Genomic DNA, 21,970 nt, shown 5'->3' on the forward strand with positions numbered 1-21,970 from the left:
TTTTTTAAACGATAACGAACAAATAAGGGAGGACTAATTCAGAGAACAAAAACGGGCAGCACATCCGAGTTGTTACCTCAGTCTTTGCTGGTTACCTTTTCACTGAGGACTCTATTCGATAAACCTGTCGGTTGTAAGTTGTAATTTGGAAATTCTTTTGCTTTTTAGTTTGCCATATTGCTCCGTTCAAAAAAAGACGTACGTCTGCTCCTTTGTCAGCCAGAATTCAATGGATGGTAACCCCGACGATGCCAGCTGATGGAAGAATAAGCTCAAACAGGCCGTTGCCGTCAACATCAACTGGTTCCACTTAAGCTGACCATGCTGCTCTACTAATACTGGCCGGTAATCAATTCCCATAACAAATGATATTTCATTTTCAACATCTTCCTTTATAAGATTCGTTTATTAAATTCCAGCCGTGTCGCTGTAATTTGCCGTACATGACGCTTCAAATGATCAAGGTGGGTCTCAACATTGAAGAGATCGCCATCATCTACTCGGTCCTGCCATTCGTCACTTCCGTCATGCCTCCAATAGCTGGTGGGTCTCACATTTCTCTAATTATTTTATTTCTATCAATTGATTTTATATAAATGAATTGAAATTAATTTTATTGCAGGTATGCTGGCGGACAGGTTTCACTGCTACAAGTTTATCTTGATCGTCATCGTCGCTTCGGTGGCCGTTTTCCACACGTCCCTGCTGCACATCGACGCTCGCATTTCGGCCGAGGTCCAGCAGTCGTCGGGATCGGATTTCGAAACTCCCGCCGAAATCTTCTGCAGCCGCTTGGGCGCCGTCCTGCGCTTCGAGAACTATACTCGTGCGACGCCAGCAGCAGCAGCAATCACCGGGAAATGTGGACGGTCGACTGGACGCCGTCGCAGTGCCGGCCGATGGATTGCCATGGAGTGCCGGCCCGGATGCAGCTCTGCCTCTCGGACGGCAACTGCACGCAAATCGCGACCGGATCGACGTCCGTGCTGGAAATGGACGCCTTGCTCGAGGTGCTGAACGTGACGCCCTGATGGACGGGCGGAGAGAATAACGACGTCGGCAACTGCACCGCCCAAATCGTCAGCGCTCAAACGGACCAGACTCGAATTCCGGCCTCGCTCCTTTGCAACTGCCCGATCCGCTGTCCGGCCGTCGCGGCACCGATCTCATCCGAGCTGGACAACAATTCCAGTCTCAGCAGTAGCGCCGACTTGTTGTCTGTCGAGCAGCAAAAGGAATTGGATCGACTCAAACACAATCGAGGATTCTGGCTCTATTTCATCCTTCGGATCATCGCTTCCGGTTCTCTAACAACCTCTTTCTCCATGTTTGTTTAATTTTTAGGGTTTTCATCCGCAATTGATTTTTAAAACTTAATCAGCGATTATTTTTTTGGTGGGGTTTAATTGAAGGTTGGATGCAACTGCCATTAAAATGGTCAAGAAACATCACGGCGATTTGGGCAAACAGCGTCTCTTTGGCGTCATTGGCCAAGCCATTTGCGAATGTATAATGTTTAAGAAATGTCTTAGTTACATTATTAAACATTTATTTGAAACATTTGTGCTGATCAGGCCGTTCTCGCTGGAATAATACTCGACTGGACGGTCGTCGGAAAAGGTTTTCTTTCCTTTTTTTAAAAAATTTTCAATCAAAGGTTTTCGAATCAGATTGAATTGAATATTGATTAAAGGTTACCCCGACTACTCGATCACCTGCTATTTGGCCGACGGCATGTTCGTCGTGGTGGTTCTACTGATGAGCCAATTGGACGTCGGCGTCGAGGAGCACAGCGAGGCCACCAAACTTTTGACGAGCATCTCGAAACTGATCCGGCTGATCGACGTCGACATCTTCATGATCATGATGCTGCTGCTAGGCACCTGTTGGGGATTCCTCGTGTCCTTTCTCTTCGTTTACCTGACCTAACTGGAGGCCAGCAGTTAAAGTCGAAAAGTCTTCTTTATCTATGTTTACGTGGCCAATCGGTTTTTCACAATTTCAGCGAACTGGCAACTTCGGACGTTAGCCAACTCTATAGTATTATGCAACACTGTGATTCTTGTTGCAGACGACTATTTTTACCAGACGATTTGAAAATCCTGATCATTAGTTGTTTTACAATGTATTCGCGAAAAGAAAAACTCATTGTAAGTTATAATATTTTGGAACTTTGGAAAAAATTATTAATAACGCATGTATGTATAAATTTCTTCTTAACAGAAACAACTTACAGCACTAGTGACTGTAACTTTAGGTGGAACCGCAACTTTTGCAAGTCTTTGTATTTGGAATGGCAACGAGAGCTTTTTTTCCGATTATGTAATGCCCTTCACTCGTCGTCTTGATCCAGAGACATCTCATAAACTTGCCGTGTTTGCCATGAAACATTGTCTCATTAAAAAGCAAGTGAAACCTGATCCAGAATCTATAGTATGTATCAAAATTTTTTATTCTAAATCATTGGTGTAAACGAATGTAATGATACCATTAAATGCAGGCCACCAGGTTGTGGGGGATGAATTTTTCAAACCCTATTGGATTGGCTGCAGGGTTTGACAAACAAGCAGAAGCTATGCAAGGGTTACACAGAACAGGGTTTGGATTTGTTGAGATTGGTTCTGTTACCCCAGAGCCTCAAGATGGAAATAAAAAACCTAGAGTATTTCGACTTGATGAAGACAAAGCGATCATAAACAGGTTTTATTTTTACATGTTGCAGTCTTTTTCTAAATATCCTAATTTCTAAAAGATTTCTCACTTAGATATGGATTCAACTCTGAAGGCCATGAAGCAGTATACAGTAGAGTGAAGATGGAAGGAGAAAAGCCAGAAAGAGCTGTTATAGGAGTTAATTTAGGAAAGAACAAACTATCCGCTATGGAAGATGTAGGAGATTACGTCGATGGAGTGAAAAAATTTGGTGCCATTGCTGATTATCTAGTCATCAACGTATCCAGCCCTAATACTGCGGGGCTGAGGGGACTCCAGCAAAAAAACGAGCTAGAGAATCTCATTTCCTGTGTTTTGGAAGCTAGAAACAATCTTGGTGTTACTAAACTGCCTCCACTTCTGCTCAAAATTGCGCCAGATCTCAATGAAGAGGAAAGAAAAGATATTGCCAACGTCATTTTGAAGGAGCATGTAAGAGTCTGCTTTCCAGTCTAGATACGTGTACCCGCCAATTTTATTAATTATTTTCTTTTCGTGAAAGTGTCGTGTAGATGGTATTATCGTGTGTAACACTACCACCAGTCGACCATCTGATCTAAAGAGCGAATTCAAAGATCAAACTGGTGGCCTGAGTGGTCAACCATTAAAGGACATTTCCACTCGCTGTATCGGAGATTTCTATCGTCTGACAGGCGGCCAAATTCCTATTATTGGTGTCGGTGGTGTTGCTACCGGCCAGGATGCTTTCGAAAAGATTCTGGCTGGCGCCAGTCTTGTCCAATTATACACTTCCTTTGCTTTTCAAGGTCCACCTATCGTCAGGCGAATCAAACGCGAATTGGATGACATTTTAAGGTATATTCATTTGGTGAAAACTATTCGTATTCTCTTGTCTCTAATGTTATTTTGAAACCCTTTTCTCAGATCGAAAGGATACAAAAATATCTCGGAAGCCATTGGAAAATCTGCGTTGAGTAGTTAAAATTTTAAACACACCAGCTATATACATTTAAGTATGTTCTATTGATTATGTTTACCGTCAATACATGCCAGAATTTTATTGCATATATAACGACATTTAACAATAATAGACTATTAGGTGCATTAGCTCAGTATCTTCGCTATAGTAATGCTGATCCAATTAAGACAACGATTACCAGTGAATCGAATGATGGGAATCCCAACAGACGTTCGCACCGATTAATGCGTCCATCTTCGTTAACTTGGATGCTCAGCAGAAACCCAAATCTAATTAGTCAATCGTTTCTTAAGAACAACAATTAAAAACTTGTTGATTATAGCTTTGTTTCAAATAACCTTTCGAATCGGCAATAATTGAAGCTGAAATACAACAACAGTGTTGTTGGTGCAGCATTTTTCACACACAATGATATTAAATCGGTCGGGGCTCTGGTTTTGACTTGACAAATAGGCAGCAACAGTGAGTAAACATAGCTGTTAGATGGACCAATGCTGTCGAGATAGCCTCGATGATCTCGAAGAAAGTGAGAACCGAAGCACCCAGTAGCAAACCTAGCGAGCCGCCAATATCGCAGAGCAAAGGGATAGTCGTGTAACCAAACTCCTCTTCAATATCGTCGTAGGTCAAATCCTAAGCACAAAATGATGCAAATGACGTTTTTTTAATGGGCTGACTAAAATATTTAATAATTTGCCTGATAAAAGATCCGCAATTTCCCCTTGTTCTCCTGTTCTTTGTCCATTTGATTTGTCTCGGCATACGTTATGTAAAAGTCCTGATTGCATTGTCTTGGACACGGACAATTGTTTTCGGACCACTCTCCGTAGAAAAGGAGGTCGTCCACCCTTTTGTTGACAGCTGCGTACGCTTGGGAATCGTTACACGGCTCAGGATCATCGTCTTTTAAAGCTACAGAACCAAAGGCAGTTGAATAAATCAATCTCATGTCAATTAAATAGTATAGCTTGGAAATTTCGTAGATATACCTTTGATATAAGGAAGGCGACATATGCTATTGGCGTTCACTTCTTTAATAAAACAATTTGCAACACACTCAGAGTAGGAGTAGTCGATTTCATCGGAGCACGGACGCTTATCGCTATTTATCGTCTGAAACTATTAAAAATGAAAGATCCAAATAACTGACGAAGTACAGACGAATAAACAGAATGTGTGTGAATGTTAAATGAAACCTGTCTTATGAAAACGCGGATATCTTTGGACCAGCCACGATAGAGTGTTGTGCCGTGTGTGCGAAGGTGAATCAGCGGTGAATCCCTTTGGTCGTGTATGAGTAGTTTCCATCCACTTGCGTCGTCCTTGTAAGCCAAAGGCTGGGTATCTTGCAGCTTAAAATAACCGACATTTAATTTAAATTTATTAAAAACATTTGATTTCGCATCTCTTAATACCTTTAGGTAGAAGTTGTTGAATAGGCCAGTCGTGTTGACTAGAGATCCGTCTTATGAAAAAGAAAATTGGCTGTAATCAACTGTCGATTACACAATTACGAAATAAAAATACTTAGCGTGTAAGAGTAGCATACGCCCATGTAATTGTATATTACTTCCCAACGTCCACGTTCTTCACACGTCTTATTTCTTCCAAAGTAGCACTGAAAAACGCAAAAATTCCGATATTCTTGGAATTTATTAATGTATTAATTTTAGTTGTACTCACTTCTAGGGCCATCCTATGAATCCCATCTTTATTAAGTGAATGAGAAATAAAATCCCAAAGTTTGAAAACATTGTAGCCATCAACTCCAATTAAATCGCCAACTGTAAATAATACGTGATCAATCCATACTGGAGCAGCCAATATTTTCAATTGCATATATTTACCATCCCATTTGGCCATTTCTTTCTGCGAGACGATGGTACCATTTTTGTCTTTGATAGCGTTCGCCTTTTTTTCCTTTAGGATCTGAATGGCTGACATGTTGAACATGTTCTTATTACAAATTGAAAGAACAGGAAAGCGAAGACTCATATTTCTGGACACTCGGACGTGAACCGTTACTGGCGACGACATGTAGGTAACCACTCGATCCTGAACCTGTGTTGTAGACTTGTAGTAATAGGTTGGTTCAAAAAAATCTTTGCGAATCTTTGCAACTTCTATATTCAATTTTGATCGCAGTCTTTAGGTTTTTAGTCAAATCGAGTTGAAGGCTTTATGTTGAGCGTTGGAACATTATTGTACGTACAAGTTAATAAACGACCTTTTCAATCCTTATTCCAGTAAAAAAGACATTTCCAATGTATTGCGCACGATGAAATTGCGGGAACGAATACTGCGAACCTTACCTGAATAGCACATATGCTGAAGCACGTGATAAGAATGAAAATCCAGATGATTCGACGAATCATCGACGAGCGAAGTCCAAACACGGCTCGCATTCCCTTGATAGAGAAACACCGAACAATAGGAGCCGGCGAGGGGGAATCGAAGATAATGGAGAAACGCGTCAATCGAGATTGATACCACCCAAATGGGAAATCCGTGTATAAGAAGATATCTAAAGAAGGTCTCTACGTATAAAAGAAATACACCTATACGTACGGGAATGGAAATTTCGGCCATCGACTTTTTAGCGTCCAGGCGCTTAAGCAGGAAACTTGATTGACGTTGGATCCCGTTGCCATCGATGCCGACGCCACTGCCGCCTGTTATCGCAGCAGTTGACTGTTGCTGACATTGCCGCTTGCCGTGTTGAGCCCTCGGAGGCTTTGGACTTTTGAAAACGTGACCGGCGATAGTTTCTACTTCATCCGATGGTGAGTAAAGCTTGCCGCCGTAATTTGTTTCCACCATCGGGACCTTCCACGAACGGTTAACATCAAAACATTCAATTACGAATCGAATTTCTAGCCTTTTCAACAATCTCAACATGTAGTACTGTATACCTGCTGCATTGCGAGTGGGTCGTACTCCAAGTTCCAGTAGGACGAATCATAAAATGGGTCGATGACCGAGACGGCCGCCGTCGACGGCAAGTCCAGCAAACTACATTGTTATACGCAAATCAAAGATGGTGAGATAGTCAAACATTCCATTGTCTTATCTATCAACAACAATAGCCATTTTGCCGTTTCCAATAGACGTCTGGAGACGCAAACTAAACATGGTAGGGATGAAACGGAATCTTTTTCTTCTCAGCGCTTTAACCATCAACTTTAAGCACCTGCGGTTCTGATAGGGCGAAGTGGCCGGCAATTTCTTTTGGCGGTGTGTCGTCGTGTATACTTTAAAGCTAATCCTTCTTCTGTTTTGATTGTGGCTTGATGACATTTTCACAGAAAAAAAACACGGACTCTGCTTCGCGACATCAAATGGCTAACTAGTCAATGACGCCTGTCGGTCTGCATTCCGTCACGTACTGACATCGATGTAACATTTTGTCTCATTCTCAGTTGACACCCTCAAGAAGAAATTACAACACGACACACGACATGCGCATCATCAGCTGTTGGTCATGGATGCCTCGCGAACGATGAGAAGATGGGCAGCTGCTGCTGCTGTTTGGCACACTCCTCGTTTATTGAAATAGGTTTTAGTTACGCTGGGTTATAGAGGTGTTGCGTGCAACAAGAAGGACAACATATACTTTTTCTGGCTGATAACCAGCAGGGGCTAAACCAATTACCCGACGCAGATCGGTGCCTCTACAGTCCATTCCCACGATCTGGACTGTGTAATACTTCAGCGTCGTCAACTACTAAATTTGAAGTGGAGCGAAAGACCCGCCATCCATCCAACAATAGCGCCCTCATACATTATTTGCGGCACGGCCAGCGTGATACATACTTTATTCTGTCAACTCTTTTGAGCGAATTCTTGCTGGTTCAAACGAGTTCTTTTATTGGTCTCGCCCTTTTCTTCGGCTCTTTTCAAAGTGAATGAATTGCCTGCGTGACACCTGTTATCAGTTTGCGCATCTTTGCGTTCCATCGCGTGTGTTTTTTTGCGCAAAGAACATAATTTTCGCTCCAAGAAATCTAAACGGTAGTCGTCCTCAAACATGCCGGAGCGTAGCGATAGAAAAAGAAAAAGAAAATAACAAGATTGTAAACTTACCAGCAGTTCACTCTATTATAGGAGTTACAGATTTGAGTCGTATATCTTGAAACACCAGTCGGGCAGGTTTTCGTGATTTTCCATTCATGACACAGCAGCGGCGGATGATTACACTGTGTTAATTTAACCATGCGAAACGAAAACTCACTTTGTGACGAAAAGAAACGCACAACTGGCCTACAAGGAAAACCGGGTTAGTCTACGTCTTACTGCTCGACTGGGAAAGTGGAAAAACAAAGTACCGGCAACACTTGCGCTTCCGTCGGCGCCAAGTCGTGCAACTCGTGTCCCCTCGCACACGGTTCCGTTCAGATAAGAGACGAGACCGCAGAGTCCTAGCATGACTTCAATTTTCCTAGAGATTTACGATACACACAGTGTGTTGTGTGTATTGTAAATCTATTTGTTACATAAAAGAGTGGCTCATTTATTTCGGTGGAAACCAGACGCTGCGCACGCATCAGCACTTGATGGAGAGAGCAGTTGACCGTGAAACGTGATTATATTAGCTTGGGCACACCCTCAACATCCAGTCGAGCTTCATCTATTGGACCAGATTGCTGTTGACTGGCATATAATTCATCAAGCAGAGCAAGCAATCGAAAGTGCTGGCCTGGGTTGTCGCCGTCGTTGGAGGTTATGTCGTCGCTTCTAAATGCCTTTAAAGAAATACAAGTACGAGCGAAAGAGAAATTTAGAAATGAGCGAAAACTCGTCAACCAAGAAACCGCTTCCGTTGGAGACAGCAGACTTAAGAATATTTTGGATACACGACGACTATTGTTGCATATACTTGTAGAACTGGTTCACTGGACTGTACGGCGCCGAAATACGGGGTGCAGCAGCCACGTTAGAAATCCCACAAATTGATAATATAAAACGTCTAACCGGTTGCCGACGAGCGCGGTTCATCAACCGCAATCCGATATGTAGGTATCAAGCCATTCACAGTTTGCACAGATGCAAGCGCTCTCGCAACAATGCCGAAATTGAACGATTTGTCCTGATTTTTTTTTTTCCAGTTGTTGTTGTTGTTGTTGCGGAATAAAGAGACTTGCCAGCAGATGTGGACATCAACATCACCATCAAGAGCGCTCGACGGAGTTCATATAGACAAAATGCTAATCAAGTAGATATACTGACACACAAGTGGAGATTGCGTTCAGCAAAAGAAGACTTTTGGGTCCTGTCACGAATTAATGAGCGAGTCCCGACTCCCCATTTCTATGTTGATTTCTTTTGAAGTAAACTCCTCGCTTGCGTGACTGTTGGTGTATCTGGGTGTATACCGAAAGTGACACTTGTCAGCTCGAGTCAACAAAAGCTGAGGGGAAACAAAAACACGATACAAATCCTTACTGCCACCCTCCAAAAAAAGGAATCTTCTCGGATGACGACTTTCCACGACATGCAATCTCCTCCGTTGCGTTTGTATGTAAAGCGAAGCTGCCGGAAAAGTGGAAAAAGTCATGACAGAACTCGTATACTCCATTAGCATCCCAGCAGCATATATATAGTCTATTGTTCCCTGGATGAACATATTGGGGGTCGGTGCTGGCTCATGGATCGTCGTTTTCTCGACTGCGTCACTTTTTAACCGCGACTGGTCCAGTTAAGTTGGTTGACCAGTCAAGTGAAACGTTCTGTTCGACGCCTTTATTAGTAACAATTAACTCAGTGGTACACGCAATCAAATATGGATTCCATTTGACAAAAAAAAAAACATAACAGTCGGTAAAAGTTCATATTTTAATAATCAAAAATTTTTTTTGAGAAGCTCGCCTGAAATTATATTAGCTACATATGAAGCCGGTTCATCATCGTCACACGAAAGTAATCAACATTTCTTGGTTCTTGCATGATGTGTTTCGGGTTGAGTCGCCTGTCCAGCAAGCGGCCTATACAGGCTATAAGAACGTTGAGTGGCGCATATCGGGAGGAACCATCGATTATTCTGGCGTGATTGCATCAGGGAAAGAAAAGGGAAAATTCCGAGAGGGGTGAGATGTGGAGGAAATCGAATCGATGCATCTTGAAAAGCAGTGGTCAATCGTGTTGTAGGCAGGGCCAGTCTAATAAGGAGTTAAAAGGACTGCGCGTGTCGGAGAGGGTCTGAAGAAAAAATAAAAGGGGCCCCACGTCAATAAACAGCAACAGGTATGCATGGTCGTGTTGCATTATTCGGATAAGGAACGAAAAAAGCTCTTTGGTTTAGAGATGGGGGTCGTATATATATATAGGAAAGAGATGTATATGGGAGAGGTGAAAGAGCTGTATAGAGGGAGAAACACATGGGAAAGAAAAAAATAAAGAATCGGGGTCACGACAGGATAGCCATTGGCAGCGCACAGCCTTTTCTGACGTAGAGGTAGAGGTGTTATGGCTGCAGCAGCTGGTGGAGAGCCGACGCGCGATCCCAGCTGCCACACACACACGCACACACTATCATAGGTGAAAACGTTGAAGGAAAAATAAAAAAAAACTCTTTTCTCTTTTGTTCTGTGAGGGCACTTTCACCGGAGGACCTTGACATTAGCAAGCGGAACACACGCTCACCGCTACAAGAGTTAGTTCTCTCGATTCTAACCAGACAGCCAGCCGTCCGTTAGTTAGTCAGTCAGTTAAGTCCTACAGGTCCACACTCTCGATACGGAGAGCGCGCCGAGAGTGCTGGTAGTACCGCAGGTGATTGTTTGTTGGGATACTTGTAATAGTTGTTCATTGCATTTCCCTTCAGCATTTCTGTTTTTTTTGTTTTGTTTTGTTTAGTTTTATCTCTAATGAATATCGAAAGGTTTTTCTGACGCCCTTTGCCTTCATGGGCTTCGTGATCGGCAATTTGAACGCTGATGAGTTTTAACGATTTGAATAACATCTGTTTGATTGATTGATTGACACTGATGCACAGGTAATTGCAGTGATTTATCATACAGCCGACCGATATGGCTACCACCATGACGGACACATTCACCCGACACTTGATCATAGTCCTGGTCATCTCTTCCGTGATGATCCTTCAAAATTCGCCCGTCAACAGCTTTCCACTACCGGACGCGCCCTTCGCATCGTCAAGTATGTTTCAGACTTTCCCATATGTATTTTCACATCATGTAAAAAAAATAGAACTTGTTTGTTTGTTTTCTTGAGCATTTTACAAACAAAGCGCCAAGTTATTTTGCGGTTTACCAAGCTCTGTGCCGTTAACCTATTTGAACGAATAACATTTCACGGATAACTTACCAAAACAAATAAGCTGAAAAATAGCTGTTTAACCAATGTTGACGAAATTCAACCTACAAAGTATCTAGGTTGTTCATATATTTATGTTTGAGCTAGCGAGACGTCTACGTGAAAGCATTTTGTAATCAATGCTGTTGCAGCGCAAGAAACTCACGTTAGTACCTCCCACGTTATGTAGCCACACAATATTATTAAATGCATGAATTGTCTTTCGAAATACTTCCCAAGAAAATGTACTGAGAAGCGCCCATCCTAAATTGCTATCAGAAACGATGTTGAACAACACCAAATTTTAAGATCTTGTCTTGTTGATTGATTTCATCAGATGTTACTCCTTTATTATCGACGGACGCCGCCCAGAAGAGAGAGGACGACGGTCTTGTGTTGTTGGTGAAGGATCAGTCGTCGGCAGCAATCGCCCAGCAACCTGTTCCACCAGCCCAACCTTCTGAAAGCCCTTCTAAGCATGTTCGAATTCTTCAGCCAGTTGATACGGTGTTGGAGAACGAGATATGGCAATATCGCTACCCGCCGTTCGACAACTTGTTCGCCCCAAAGGAGAAGGGGAAATCGGAGGAGGCCGACGACAACGAAGCCGCGTTTAGTGGAAGATCCACACGATTGAGCACCGACGCTCTGCCCAGCTATGTCATTGGAATATTAGATCCGGCCGAACTGGTCGACGGGCTCTTTCAACAACGCCCATTCCCGTTCGGATCGAATCGGAATAACCAACCCAACTTCAACAAGCGGAATTCCGTGTCCAATTCAGAGTCCGACGATCAGTTCACTCGAGCGAGCAAGAGCGTCTCGGAGCAACAGAGAAAGATCTTTGGCGTACCCAGAATCGTCCTCGATTCAGACGACGATCGTTGGGTGTGGCAAAGTTAATTTCTAATTCTAAAAGCCTTCTGAAACTCACATTGCATCTCAGATGGAGGCCATCACCAGGCTGTAATCCTTTCACATTCTATATCAAATTCCGTCATCCGATTTTAATATTATAAAATTTAAAGAGGTTGTTTTCTTTTGATTGTTTCTTTCTCCCAACGCCCCCTCGCCCTTTGTCTTTATCCGTTCAAGCAATAAAAATCCCTTTTCTACGTAACCGGATTCTTGGTGCGTTTCTTATTTGCGACGTCGACATGCAGTACTTATTACTTAAGGTTACGCAGACCATATACCCGATGCTGCTGCTCCTTTCATTTCGTAATGATGTAAATTTACAACTTTCTTTATTGGCATCAGCGGGTTGGAGATCCTGATGGCCCAAAAGTCAAGGTAGTCTTGCGTTAAAATGTCGGTACTAGTCGCAATCTAATTTGGCTGCTATACAGCTATTGCAGCAATCTGTTGACTCCGGCTTCTCCACGCACATTCCGAGATTTCCTCGTTGTTTTAGTCTTCACTATCTGTGTGTTTTTCTTGCCTGAAAAGGGAGAGGTTCGTCGAGGTAAAAGTGAATTCACGGAAGACAGGCCGCGTTTGTTTTAACTAGAAATGGTTATATATGTCGTCAAATGCGAAAGTCAAAGCTATTAGGTGGCCAATACTAATACCGGACAATTTTACCTTCCTTGTAATTTCACTGCAGCGCCATGAAATGCAAAAGTTGGGCAAGCGATGCCGTCCAACGATGTGAAAGTTTAATCCAATCGACCATTTTCATTTTTGAGTTATTAGCATTCCGGAAACGAGGAGGATATGAGCGAGTAAAAGTGATTAGAAAGGTACAACTTTCTAAACGATGTCTGGAATAGCGTCTGACTGGCCATGTCCGGCTAAAACCCATCAATCCGCTGGCAAAACCGTCTTCGTCTTTTCTTGTTCGAATTTCCTTTAGACGGGAAGTTTTTTTTTGGTGACCAGAAGAAACGTTGTCTGCATTACCAAATCGTCCTCTTTCTCCCGATATTTATGTTTTTTCTCATAGCCTATTTTGGCTCAAGTCTTCCGGGAGACTCAAGTCACAGCTGTCGATGTGTCACGAGGTATTTTTTCAGAAAGTCACCAGCTCATAACAAATTAAATTTTGGAAGTAGTACGGTGTAGCGAACTCTTGAATGGCTGGATTAGACTACAGTTAGATTCAATCGAAAAGGAATTCCATCGAGTCAAGCATTTTCTTCAGTCCTATCGCATTCCGAGGGACTTGTATAGCTGGCGCGATACACGACGTAATAGCGCGACGACCCGACCGTAAACGCGCAAAAGTGAAAGTTGGCATACGCAGTACGGCGACTGGTGTATATTCAAATGCCTTGAACAGTTTAGTTCCGATGAGCTGCATCACGTCGCGCACAAGGCCCGCCCCATCAGATATGGCCGTCAAAATATTTTCTAGTTGCTTGTCAAAATCGCATTTTGCAACGATGTAAATTCCAACGTATACCACAAGCAAAAAAAAAAAAAATGAGTCAACATATGAGAAATTGATTGATGGGCTATAGCAAATCGACGTGAACGCCCAGCGCAATGAGAAAAGAATGCGAGTAAGAAACGTCTATCGTCTTGGTCCATCAGGAAACTTTGTCATTTTTTTTTGCATCCCAATGGGAATGTCGTACATTTCTATGATTCATACCGATGAGTGGTCTTAAGCTTTATGGAGGGAAATGATTATCTGTGTGACAGGATCAACAGTGATTTGTTTGTGCTTAATGCCTCCTCATCTTTTATGGAGAACCGGCACGTAGACTCGGAATGTTTAACAAAACTGAGCGTATACAAAAAAAACAACAGCAACGACAATGTAATCGAATGCCGACGAGATGTTTATCTCGTTGATTTCTGTTCGTTCTTTTGAATAACAACACGAGCTTCATATTTCCACGATTTACTCTTGTCCCGACAAGTCGTTAATTTCATTCTTCCCTTTCCAAAGTCGTAAATAATAAAACAAATGAATATTTTTGAAGACAACGAGAGCGTCGTGGTGTATTTCCCACAACAATATATGAATAAGGCATTAAGGCAAGCAACACATTGCAGAACATAAACATAAACCGAACAATTAAAAACAAAATGAAATCGATCAATCGTTAAATACTAGTAGTATTTACTTTGATACATGTACGACTAATGTCAGACGTAATGCAGTGTAATACTATCTAAGTAACGATATGATTATGGCACATGATATTCACCGAAAAAACTTTACCGAGAAAGTTATATTTAAAGACATAGCCTTTTGTATAGCTTCGTTTTGACCAATTGTACATGAACTAATTGACCCGGATGATGTGTATGGTTTTAGATATGAAATGAAAATGTCAGTTTAAAAAAATTGCAGCTAATACTAAATAATAATTAAAGGCTCTGGTTAAGGCGATGGTCAGGTATGTAGGTTATGCGTCTACGATAATGTCGAAGTAGGGTTAACGTTTAAATTTAGTATTTAAATTTGATTTTTTTTTTACACAAATTCACGTATGTATATTACGAACGAATGGAGTTTTGAGCTGGCTTGAATCCATCTTAGAGGATACTTTGTGGCGTGAGGCTAACGTGACATGAACAACTCTAGATATGTACAGACAAGCGCAAACAAGTCAACAAAACCCTGACAAAACCACAATTAAAGAGTATTACATCATCACGATCAACCGAAAGTAACTATAGTAATGTACAGATAGAGTGAAACCCAATCACGCATAAACCACATTCACGCACATTCAGACAAATTCTCCATTTAGAAAAAAATAAAAATAAAAGAGTCAAACATAATCTGACTTGGTTATACTCTTTGACGAGGTTAGAAGATATGAAAAACAATTATTTATGGACGTTCAATCGATAAAAACTTTTCGAATGAATGGGGATTTGCATGTTTCAAAAAGTTATATCACGTCGATTGAAAAGACGAATTTGAGAGAGTCATTTAAAAATAATTTCGGTCAACGGTATAAGCTGTCTGATTCGATGTTGGTCCTCATTTGATTATGGCCGCCGCTGTTGCGCTTGATAGTCGCGCAACGATCCGCAGGGAATTCGGGACTCATGCCGATGTTGCTGTTGCTGATTTTCAATGGTGGCGGTCGGAGTCCTCGACTGATACTCCCGTTCCCGCCGACTTCCTCGATGACACTCGATTTCTTCCAATCGAGTGATCCGACAGACACGTAATGATTCTGCTGTTTGGCGGACAAATAGTGCGGACTGGACGGAATGCGCGGCTTACTGCCGCCGACAATCGTTCCGAATCGACCCAGATCCAGCTGGCCATCGTTCCTCTGAAGGCCAAACCAAAGGCCGATCGCCACCAAAATGACGCCCAGCAGGAGACCGCCGATGGCCGCACCGACGATCAGTTTGGTTGAAGATTGATCCGATTCACCGCTCAACGAAGTCACCGCTAGCGTGTTGTCTGTTAAATTAATGAATAAGATCATTATCAATTGAGAAATAATCGTTACCATAATTACGACAGATGGTAACACAATTTCACAATACAATAAGATACTGAAACTGAACTCGGTAAAAAAAAAACCGTCGATTAGACAATAAAAGTTCAAGGTTCTTCGAGTTGTCAGAGTGTCAAATCAACTCGAAACATGTTCACAAAACAATCATTGCATCAAAGCAAATTTCATCAAAGCAAACACAGAGATTACAATTTTGAATCACGTTGCAGTTGTAATCTGACCTCGTAATCTGCAGTAACCGACCCCAGCAACGATAGATAAAACCGATAAAACACGACCGATCGTATTATATAAATCACATGTCGTAATTACCTTCTAGATTGCTGATGCAAACGCGTTCCTCTTGGCTACGCCCCTGACACAATCCTGGAGCGGGTGCGTGATCGAGATCGCCGATCATACACCTGCGCCTCCGCACTTGCATTCCGTCGGCGTCGCACAGGGACCACGACGACCAGGCGTCCCATCCTTCTGTAGCTGTTTACGAGAGGGGAAAGAAAATAAACAAATTTAATAATTACCATCGCATATAAATATTACGAGCGAATAAAAATGGCGAAATTTTTTTGGGAAAAACTGCCTGAGAACATTTGTTTTGAGATAATAATTCAGCCGACTCATAAAACACCCAGCGTGATGTGACGTAAGAAACGAATGAAACGCATCGCACTCGCAATTCTTTGCAATCGGGAATCCAGGAGCAATAATTTTTTACTGTCGAGTTCCGATTGTTTGGTTTGAAAACATAACAAACAAACAACAACACGGGCATAAAATTACGATACGGCTGCTGGATATGGCGTAGTATAGTTAGAAGGTTCACGGCTGGATCATAATGCTCTCTCCTATCTGGTTCAAACGCAGCGGACCGTGCAAATAAAAACTATCTGCACCGGTGCCGTTGACGTAAAAGGAAGCGGATAGATAACGCACACCAGCAGGGCTCTCTTTCTCTCTCTCTCTCTCTGCCGCCGACTCTCTTTCTATTTTCTCTCCTCTCGAATGTTGAACACATTTTTTATGTTCGGATAGATTCAGATGCCGGATGGTTTAATGTTTAATTTTCTTTGTTCTTTAGTATCCGGGACTGTAAATCAGTCGAATCATGATGGCTGAATTATCATCATTTCACCCTCAAATGGGCATCCGCACTTTGAAAATTTGATTTTCCGGCCTTACGAACAAATGATTATTATCGTCTCCACTACTTTCTCATTTCGTGATTGGACCCCAACGGCTTATAGTTCTTATTGCGTTGATCGTCAAATTCCGTTGGGTAAAGTTAATGTAAGTAGAGACTTACGTTCACAACTGGGATTGTTGCAGTACTCCTTCATCTCCGAAGGGCCGACGCATCCTTCAATGTCCAGTTCGTTTCTACTGGACGAGTCATCACCGCCTTCGACGGAACACGTACGCGAGCGAGACCGGGTGCCTTGTCCGCAGGTGACGGAACAAACCGACCAATCGGTCCAGCAACTCCAGACACCTTTGCACGGCTGGAGGTTGCAGGCGCGCTCCATCAAGGTGGGACCGTCACAGTCGGACGACCGCAGGTAACCGGGTCCGTCGCAAGTCCTTGTGCGTTGTTGCCGACCTCCGCCGCACTGGCGCGAACATTCTGTCCATTCTGACCATTCTGACCATCCGCCTTCCGTATTCCCTGAATCTATTCAGCATCAAAGAGAAAGTTTAGTCATTTTACAAATTTGAACCGGTAAAGCTTCTCGAATGCCATCTGTCGACATCCTGTCGCACATTGATTTCTTTTTATTATTAAAAAAAAAAAATAAATCTCGGCACGAGGAACAATGGCGTAGAGTGACCAGGCTGTTTTTTGCCCCCCATTTGAATGGTGGTTTCTCCACGAGCCACTTGGCAAATACAAAAGAAGACGGGAGGGAAGGTGAGAAGAAAGACAACTGACCTGTTCTCAGACAGGTGCCGTCCGTGTGGCAGATGCGCTCCTCGAGTTTCATGGTGCCAACTTTGAGTAGGTTCGTGTCGACAGGCGCCTTGCAAGAGAAACGGAATCGTCTCTCGATGCGTCCGAGATCCGTGTCGTTGGCCAGCAGCCAGGGCGTCCATGTAGTGACTTTCTTGGCCTCGGAACAAGAGTGAGCATTGCAAGTCTGGTACTCGACACCGCAGCCGGAACAGTCGGTTCCGCCGTGTTGCGGCGGCGGATTGTCGCAGCGCCTCAGCCGGGAACGGAAGCCTCCGCCGCATGACGCCGTGCACTCGCTCCAGTCGCCCCAATCGGACCACTGGCCGTCGATGGGTGGGACGCTTTTCACTGGGCAAGGCGGATTGCTCGGGCAGTAGATTTCGTCACGGTCGGGACCGACACAAAGTCGACCGCCAAAAGCTGGTTCCGGATTGCCGCAGGATCGCCGGCGTGTCTTGACGGCCAAGCCGCAGGTCTGCGAACAGGCCGACCAGGCTGACCATTCGGTCCAGCCTCCGTGACGTGTGCAATTGGCCACTTCGTGGCTGTGGCCCAAGCATCGCTGGCCTCCATGCGCTGGTGCCGGTCGATTGCAATGACGCTGGCGGCAAGAACAGCGATCCCCCTGGGCGCCCTCACCGGTGTGGGCGCACTGCGACCAATCGTTCCAATCGCCCCATCCGCCGTCAACTAATTCAAATAAAATTAATTGAATTCATTTTTCATTTTTAAAAAATTGAATTTGATACATTAATACAAGCAAATATTGACAGGGACTAGAATAGTTGGAAAGATTCGACACGTAGCAGAGGTTTGATAGGGAAAATCAAACAGATACTGTGCCCAACGGCTATGCGATTAAACCAAACTACTGATTGACTAGCTAACCTTTGACTAAGACCTTTCCCATCTGCTTCGTTGTCGTGTTATCGCTACCGTTGAAGCGAAAAACACGGACACACAGCATAAACAAAAGGAAAACACGGAATATTACAATAGTTCCTTTGAGGATAAACGTCTGCTGTCAACTGCAAACTATACAGATTGTAATCTAACAGTTCCCAAGGTTTAAAGACCTTGCAGTATAGTTTCTACTCAACTTGGCAAATTCAAACTCTGTACACATCCACGTCAAGGTCTACTCGTACACTATCGATACTATCGCAGTTGTTTGAACGGCAAATCAAGAGTTGGGAAAAGCCAAACAGGATTGTGTACGAATCCCCTTGTTGGCTTGTTGATGCTGGTTTCGACTTATTTATTTTGTAACAAATAAATATTTGCCTTCTCTGTTGGAGAAAATAAAAACTTTCCAAAAAAAGATATTCACCTGGAGCGTTGAGTATGGGGCAGCTGGTGATGCTTTGTTGCCAATAAGAGACGAGCGGATTCTTGTTGGGAGGCGGCGTGCACTCTTCCAGCGCGGATTGCCAGCCGCAGTAAGGATCCATGGAATTGAGACACTGCGTCTTGGTGGTGAATCGCTTACATCGTTGGCTGGCGCCCAGCCGGATCACCTCGTTTTCCGTTCCGATGTACAGAGCGTTCTGCACGGTGACGACACAGGATACACGAGAGGGCGGGTAAGGAGAAACGAAACAAAAGACGAGATAAGAGAGAAAGAATGAGCCATATGGACTATCTGGTTTCCAAATGGGAAACGAATCAAGATTCCTTCACGTGACATACTTGCTGTTTGAGAAATTGCATCGTTTTGATCTGGCGATCGGCCAGTTGGCTAGACAGGGCCAGAGGATCGATGATCTCGACCAGACAGGCTTCCTGGGTCCTGGGCAAGACGGAATACTTGCGAACGAGACCGTCTCGCGACGCCACGTAGAGGACGTGGACGAATGAATGGATTTTGGTGGCCACCACGTCGACGGCGATGTGACTGAATCGTTCTAAATCGAGCCGAATGAGTGGCCCATTTCCGCTCTTGCCGGGTCGAGAGATTGGCTGGACAGCCCGATCCATCAGCTGGTACTTTTCGGCTTCCAATAAGGAGCTGCTGGAACTCGAATGAGTCGGGTGGTGGGAGCTGCAGTGCGAGTGAGCGTGAGTCGAGTGGACGCTCTCCCAAGTCGACGTAGGGCTCGACTGGGACCTGAACGGCCCAGCGAACGTCTCTTGCATCGAATCGAGCGTAAAAGAGCAAACTGCCGATCCGGCGATCGAATTCCTACGAAAGCGGGAAATTGGAAGAAATGTTTAACCGATGCCGATTTGAATCTGCCGCCAATAAAAACATGAAAAACGAGTCAACGTACTCTGAGGTTGTAAAAGTGGCGTAAAAGAGCCGCTCCTCTTCCAAGAAAGTGACGCTCTGAATGTGGTCGTAATAGAACGGGTACTCGGCTGGCAGTGAGCAATTGAGCCGGGCTTTGAGGAAGGTCGTCCACGTGTCTTTGAGCATCAGCTGGCCGCCGCCCAAGTCGTTCTTGCAGACGCGAGCCACTCGCGAGTAAACGGCCTTGCCGCAGTTGCTGAACTCGACGGCCGCCTCCCGGAAAAAGAAGTAGACAAAGTTGTCGGCTTCCACCGAGCCGACAAAGTCGGGAACGTTGAGCCACTTGGCGTTGTACTGCATCGTCCTCAGACGCCCTTTAATAATGTGCTGTGGAGTGGCACTGCTGCCGGCCGATGATGAAGCGGACGAGGGCAAAGGCAGCCGGTAGATTGCGTTGTCCTGGCCGGAGAAGTCCGTCGGCGAGCCGATGTACAAATCGGCCGAGCCTGCGGGTCCGCTCGACAGTAAACTGCTGATGTGGCTGTGTGGGCTGTACGGGCACCTGTTGTTGCACGCCACCATCGCACCCAAAATTGGAGGGAAAAATTGATTTATTATTATGACTTTTGGTTCTCGGGGGGGGGGGGGGCGAATGATGAAACAGGCAAACGCCAAAATAGGGGGAAAAAAATAAACCGACACGACCACGCACGAAAGACGGGAAGAAGAAGAATTAAAAAATAGGAATTCTGGATCGTTACCAAGACTCTTGAAACCCATTCATAATTCCCGGGCCCCGCGCTCCACTTCAACTTTCTACCGGTTTGAGCCCTTTATTTCTTATACTACTATCAGCTTCTCATTTTTATGTTTTGGAAGCATCGACCGCTTCATTGTAGGGTTGGCTGGCAAGATGGGAGAGATAAGCCGCTTCGTTCGTTCTTCACGGTAATGTATGTTAATGTGTAATATGCAAAACGGGATTATGATGGCAGTTGGGAGAGACGGCCGTTATTTGTGTTGAAAAAGGAAACCGAATCTGCGGTACCCCTATATTTTCCTGGGTTACGTCACTGACAAATTCTCCTATTTTCAATCTCGTTGATAACTTCCCCCCAGAAAAAACAACAACAAATGAAAAATGGCACAGGCTCCCGGCAGGAGAGCTCCAATCTATTATGTTAAGTTGTGAAACTGTGCGGGAAGAGAAGGGAGAAAAAAAGCAAACAACACAAACAACAGCACCGATTTCAATTTGATAACGCCACGCATTTCATTTTCTTGTTGTTGGTTTTTTTTTTGTTCGGTTTTTTCAAACTATCAGATCCAGCGAGTTGTGTGTGTCAAACATCTCGGCTATCAACAGGAGAGGGGGGCATAGCGAAAAGAAAGAGTGTGTTAAGTTTTGTTGTGTTGTTGTTTTCCTACCTGGCAACGCCCGATGACCATTCCGAGACGACGTCGATGGCCTCAACCGGACGCCAGGAGCAGCGCGGCGAGAAGGCGTTGGTCCCGCACGCCAGAATTCGTTCACCTAAACCGAGAGAGACGAAAAGAAGGAGAGCACGTTAGATAAGAGACGCGAGATTTCTACGTAGCTATCCGATTATTATTATCATTCCGAAATGACACAGACTGTATACATGTGAGATGGGAGCTCGAGGTTTTTCGTTTTTCGGTTGTTAATTTTTTGGTATTTTTGTCTGTCTGGTTTTGGGAGTTTTTCGAAATTTGAATTCGGGCATCAAAGCGGCTTATTATGGTCAGATTAATAAGGCATTGGATCGAAGCCTTTATATTCTGTCGGTTGGGGGCTCCCGAGGAGGGAAATCCTCGGGAGGGAAAGTTTGACATGACACTTGACATGAAGCGAAATGGAGAGAACAAACTTGTCGGAGTCTGGAAAGAATTTCTCGACAAAAGTTTGGAGTTTTCTCGAGGCAATCAATTGCGAATGTTTGCGTCATAGAAATGTGTGTGCATAGTGTATACATACCGTGGACGTGCAGAACGCGGATGTAGTTGTGACAGTCGTCCTCCGACTGGCCCTTGTCTTGACAGAGACGGACCACTTCGTCGGCGGCTGGCCAGCGCGATTCCTCCAAGAGAGCCAGTCCGTCCAAGCTCAGGCGGAATAGATAATCCCTGTGATTGTGGTCAAAAATAACAAATGAGAAGTCGAGAATGTTTAGAGAGTAATGCAACACGCGCTGGGCGAAACAGAAGTTTTTTACAAAGGAGCATTTGTTTTTCCATAGGTCCTAGATGGCCGATTTCACAGACATGCAAATGAGAAATGAAGCAGTTTTCTAAAGTCATTTGTTTTTGTTGGCCGCATTCGAAAAAAAAAAAATAAAAAAAATAAAATCTGCCGTCGGTCCCATTCATCACGT

The 21,970-nt window shown here is 44.0% G+C and overlaps 4 protein-coding genes across 8 annotated transcripts in view; 2 read left to right on the plus strand and 2 right to left on the minus strand.

Moving 5' to 3' along the window:
- The first annotated feature begins 403 nt into the window (after nt 1-403).
- Nucleotides 404-3,740, plus strand: LOC124200329 (dihydroorotate dehydrogenase (quinone), mitochondrial-like). 3 transcript variants are annotated; one of them, XM_046596534.1, is made up of 9 exons: nt 404-543; nt 623-1,327; nt 1,413-1,620; nt 1,694-2,150; nt 2,224-2,433; nt 2,501-2,700; nt 2,766-3,144; nt 3,215-3,528; nt 3,598-3,740. In XM_046596534.1, the coding sequence occupies exons 4-9, from the start codon at nt 2,046-2,048 to the stop codon at nt 3,653-3,655; spliced, it is 1,266 nt and encodes a 421-aa protein (XP_046452490.1). In that variant the 5' UTR covers nt 404-543; nt 623-1,327; nt 1,413-1,620; nt 1,694-2,045; the 3' UTR covers nt 3,656-3,740. The 3 variants fall into 3 exon arrangements, with proteins under 3 accessions (XP_046452490.1, XP_046452498.1, XP_046452487.1); XM_046596542.1 differs by having other exon boundaries at nt 623-1,620; XM_046596531.1 differs by having other exon boundaries at nt 1,413-2,150.
- Nucleotides 3,717-8,271, minus strand: LOC124200309 (acid-sensing ion channel 5-like). 2 transcript variants are annotated; one of them, XM_046596509.1, is made up of 13 exons: nt 7,978-8,271; nt 7,736-7,912; nt 6,565-6,664; nt 6,221-6,478; nt 5,965-6,060; nt 5,500-5,713; nt 5,336-5,436; nt 5,180-5,270; nt 5,068-5,117; nt 4,849-5,004; nt 4,642-4,771; nt 4,350-4,564; nt 3,717-4,285 (listed from the first exon to the last, which is right to left on the minus strand). In XM_046596509.1, exons 2-13 carry the CDS (start codon nt 7,864-7,866, stop codon nt 4,067-4,069), a joined length of 1,761 nt encoding a protein of 586 aa, XP_046452465.1. In that variant the 5' UTR covers nt 7,867-7,912; nt 7,978-8,271; the 3' UTR covers nt 3,717-4,066. The 2 variants fall into 2 exon arrangements, with proteins under 2 accessions (XP_046452465.1, XP_046452470.1); XM_046596514.1 differs by lacking the exons at nt 7,736-7,912; nt 7,978-8,271 and adding an exon at nt 6,843-7,099.
- Nucleotides 8,272-10,263: 1,992 nt separating this feature from the next.
- On the plus strand, nt 10,264-12,083 carry LOC124207981. 2 transcript variants are annotated; one of them, XM_046605689.1, is made up of 3 exons: nt 10,264-10,420; nt 10,644-10,807; nt 11,301-12,083. In XM_046605689.1, exons 2-3 carry the CDS (start codon nt 10,678-10,680, stop codon nt 11,864-11,866), a joined length of 696 nt encoding a protein of 231 aa, XP_046461645.1. In that variant the 5' UTR covers nt 10,264-10,420; nt 10,644-10,677; the 3' UTR covers nt 11,867-12,083. The 2 variants fall into 2 exon arrangements, with proteins under 2 accessions (XP_046461645.1, XP_046461707.1); XM_046605751.1 differs by having other exon boundaries at nt 10,267-10,420; nt 10,505-10,807.
- A 1,799-nt stretch (nt 12,084-13,882) lies between these two features.
- The window catches only part of LOC124197999 (semaphorin-5A-like), a 28,413-nt gene continuing 20,325 nt past the window's right edge, over nt 13,883-21,970 (minus strand). Inside the window, exons 4-12 of the mRNA XM_046593603.1 lie at nt 21,574-21,722; nt 21,006-21,111; nt 19,618-20,139; nt 19,037-19,529; nt 18,678-18,894; nt 17,327-18,037; nt 16,703-17,068; nt 15,712-15,876; nt 13,883-15,341 (exon numbers count right to left, since the gene is read on the minus strand). Of these exons, the coding sequence (XP_046449559.1) occupies nt 14,872-15,341; nt 15,712-15,876; nt 16,703-17,068; nt 17,327-18,037; nt 18,678-18,894; nt 19,037-19,529; nt 19,618-20,139; nt 21,006-21,111; nt 21,574-21,722 (3,199 nt within the window). The 3' untranslated portion in view covers nt 13,883-14,871. The remainder of the gene's footprint in view (nt 15,342-15,711; nt 15,877-16,702; nt 17,069-17,326; nt 18,038-18,677; nt 18,895-19,036; nt 19,530-19,617; nt 20,140-21,005; nt 21,112-21,573; nt 21,723-21,970) is intronic.

This window comes from Daphnia pulex, chromosome 1 (genome assembly GCF_021134715.1).
Source record: "Daphnia pulex isolate KAP4 chromosome 1, ASM2113471v1".
Lineage (NCBI taxonomy): Eukaryota > Metazoa > Arthropoda > Branchiopoda > Diplostraca > Daphniidae > Daphnia > Daphnia pulex.

What these genes read in the sequence shown, in the direction of transcription:
- LOC124200309 (XM_046596509.1), bottom strand. Translation starts at nt 7,866, where the DNA reads ATGGTTAAATTAACACAGTGTAATCATCCGCCGCTGCTGTGTCATGAA. An exon ending in TTCATAGGATGGCCCTAGAA is followed by an intron (nt 5,271 to 5,335) that starts GTGAGTACAACT and finishes TGCGTTTTTCAG; the next exon opens with TGCTACTTTGGAAGAAATAA. An exon ending in TCAACAACTTCTACCTAAAG is followed by an intron (nt 5,005 to 5,067) that starts GTATTAAGAGAT and finishes GGTTATTTTAAG; the next exon opens with CTGCAAGATACCCAGCCTTT.
- LOC124207981 (XM_046605689.1), top strand. Translation starts at nt 10,678, where the DNA reads ATGGCTACCACCATGACGGACACATTCACCCGACACTTGATCATAGTC. An exon ending in CGCGCCCTTCGCATCGTCAA is followed by an intron (nt 10,808 to 11,300) that starts GTATGTTTCAGA and finishes TGATTTCATCAG; the next exon opens with ATGTTACTCCTTTATTATCG.
- LOC124200329 (XM_046596542.1), top strand. Translation starts at nt 2,046, where the DNA reads ATGCAACACTGTGATTCTTGTTGCAGACGACTATTTTTACCAGACGAT. An exon ending in AACCTGATCCAGAATCTATA is followed by an intron (nt 2,434 to 2,500) that starts GTATGTATCAAA and finishes CATTAAATGCAG; the next exon opens with GCCACCAGGTTGTGGGGGAT. An exon ending in ACGTCATTTTGAAGGAGCAT is followed by an intron (nt 3,145 to 3,214) that starts GTAAGAGTCTGC and finishes TTTTCGTGAAAG; the next exon opens with TGTCGTGTAGATGGTATTAT.